The 2,478-nt window shown below is 44.8% G+C and overlaps 1 protein-coding gene across 1 annotated transcript; it reads right to left on the bottom strand.

The window, feature by feature from the left end:
* Positions 1-306: 306 nt before the first annotated feature.
* LOC140016500 (uncharacterized) lies at positions 307-2,196 on the bottom strand. Its single transcript, XM_072070030.1, has 2 exons — positions 1,783-2,196; positions 307-1,689 (listed from the first exon to the last, which is right to left on the bottom strand). Exons 1-2 carry the CDS (start codon positions 2,194-2,196, stop codon positions 307-309), a joined length of 1,797 nt encoding a protein of 598 aa, XP_071926131.1.
* Between the last annotated feature and the right edge of the window lie 282 nt (positions 2,197-2,478).

Below are 2,478 nucleotides of genomic sequence, written 5' to 3'. Positions count from 1 at the left end.
GACTGCGAACTCAAAATGTCCATATCTTGTACTAAAAGCAGTCTTGGGTATGTCTTCCTTCTTAATCTTCAGCTGGTAATACCCTTGCCTTAAATCCAACTTAGAGAAGACCACTGATCCTTGCAGTTGGTCGAACAAACTATCAATCAACGGTAGAGGGTATTTATTCTTAATAGTAACCTCATTTAACCCTCGGTAATCGATACATAGCCTCAAACTCCCGTCCTTTTTCTTAACAAATAGAACGGGTGCTCCCCACGGTGAGTCACTTTCCTTTACGAAACCTTTCTCCAACAGGTCTTGTAATTAGATTTTCAACTCTTTAAGCTCGGCAGGAGCCATTCGGTACGGAGTCTTAGAAATTAGAGCCGTTCCAGGCACCAAGTCGATCTTAAACTCTACCTCTCTCTCTGGTGGTAAAGTCATTAATTCTTCAGGAAAGACGTCCGGAAAATCCCGTACTACGGTTACATCCTCTAATTTTACTTGATCACTGGAAGTATTAATCAAGAAGGCTATGAAACCTTGAGCTCCTTTAGATAACATTTTCCTTGCTCGTATTCCCGAGATCATGGCAGAAGATGCTAACCTACCTTTAACATCTAACCTCAGGGTTGCTTCTCCAGGTATACAAAATTCCACTATTTTTTCTCGGCAGTCAAGCTTAGCATGATGGTGACCTAGGAAATCCATTCCTATGATAACATCGTAACCTTTTATATCCAGACTGATCAGATCCACTAGCATTTTCTGTTCTCCGATATAGAATTCACAATTCTTATAGGCCAAGCTAGTGATTACCTTTCTATTACCCATGGGTGTCATAATTTCAAGATCAAAGGGTAATCTAACGGGTTGCACATCTATTCCAGACATAAAAGATGGATTTACAAATGAATGCGTTGCACCAGGGTCAATTAACACTTTAGCTAATCTATGAAAAATTGGAAGTGTACCTTCCACAACTTCCGAGGAATCAGGTACGGGTTGATCATCTATAGCATACACTCTGGCAGGAACTGTTGGTCGGCTCCCTCCAGAAGTGTTTGGTCTAGCTTTCTGAGGAGTCCCTTCCTGCACCTTTGGACATCCTGAGATTTGGTGCTCACTAGTTCCACATCTCAAGCACCTTCCTTGCTTCTTCCAGCAACTATCCATAGAATGACCAGGTTTCTTGCAATAAGCACATGTCACTTGAGGAACTATTGCTCGACCCCCTTGCGGCCGATTCCTAGGTTGTCCTCTTCCAATTGGTCCTCCTCTAGCTCCAATATTTCGTCCTCCTGCATTCCTGGCCCCGTTTCCTCTTGCTTGGGCGCCTCGTGGTGCTCCAGAACTATTCACTCCACTAGTTCCTCGGCCCACTTTGGCCGGTGGAGCATTTCCAAAAGTCGGCTCCCGACTACTGCTAGGAGCAAATCTTTTCTTGGACTGAAAAGACTTCACTTGAGCTCTGGCTACTTCAACTCGCTGCGCTCTTTCAACAGCCTCAGCGAAGGTATCTATTCTTATAGCGGCTAAGCTTTCCTGTAGTTCCACATTCAAACCCTGCACAAACCTCCGAACACGCCTTTGCTCGGTGGCTATCAGCTCAGGTGCAAAGCGTGACAGCTTTGTGAACTGGACTTCATATTCGGCGACACTCATCGCCCCTTGTTTGCATCTAATGAAATCATCCTCTCTCTTCTCCTGAACGAGAGGTGGAAGGAATTTGGCATTGAACTCCCTTGTGAAGTTCGCCCAAGTCCTTGGCGTATGGTTAGTCTCCCACGTAATCCTTACTAGATTCCACCAGGAGCGAGCAGCTCCCTCAAACTGGAAGGTAGCAAAAGTCACTTTTCGCTCCTCGGTATAGTTCAAGGCAGCGAAAATCTCAGTGATTCTCTCCCACCAGCCTTCGGCTATTTCTGGTTCGGGTTCCCCATAGAATTTGGGAGGTCCAAATTTCAGAAACCTTTCCAGTGCCCGATCATCGGAGTCAACTGGGCCTCCTGGTTGATGCACTGGTTCAGTGGTTTGGCGCTCAGTCAATCGCTCGAGAACTTCAGTAATACGGTCAATTGCGGTGGCCACCCGGTCTCCGGCCACACCTTCCTGCCCTTGGTCTTGATCGACCTCGGGTTCCCTATCACCACCCGCTTCCGGGTGTTGTCTAGTGGGTCTTCCCCGGCTCCTTCCAATCACTTGGCGATCCATATTCTAAATATGCCTATTTCGGAAGGATAGGTCAATTAGGCAAAAGTATTATTTATTTATGATTATTACCATTCTTTTTGGTAAATAAAATCAATATGGAAATAGAGAAAAGATAACTAAAACGCTTAACATATAATTCCACAGAGAAGTCATACAGATAACAAGTTGGGACGTTTCCAAAAGTAAGGCACATCGACTAACACAAATACATACAGGTAATCCCTTATACAAAATTAGGGATATGGTGCCTCAAAGGTAAGTCATCCACCTAGACAAAACTTG

The sequence above is a fragment of the Coffea arabica genome, chromosome 11c (assembly GCF_036785885.1).
Source record: "Coffea arabica cultivar ET-39 chromosome 11c, Coffea Arabica ET-39 HiFi, whole genome shotgun sequence".
Classification (NCBI taxonomy): domain Eukaryota; kingdom Viridiplantae; phylum Streptophyta; class Magnoliopsida; order Gentianales; family Rubiaceae; genus Coffea; species Coffea arabica.
Note: the sequence above shows the minus strand (reverse complement) of the source record. Positions and strands in the feature narration are given on the sequence as shown.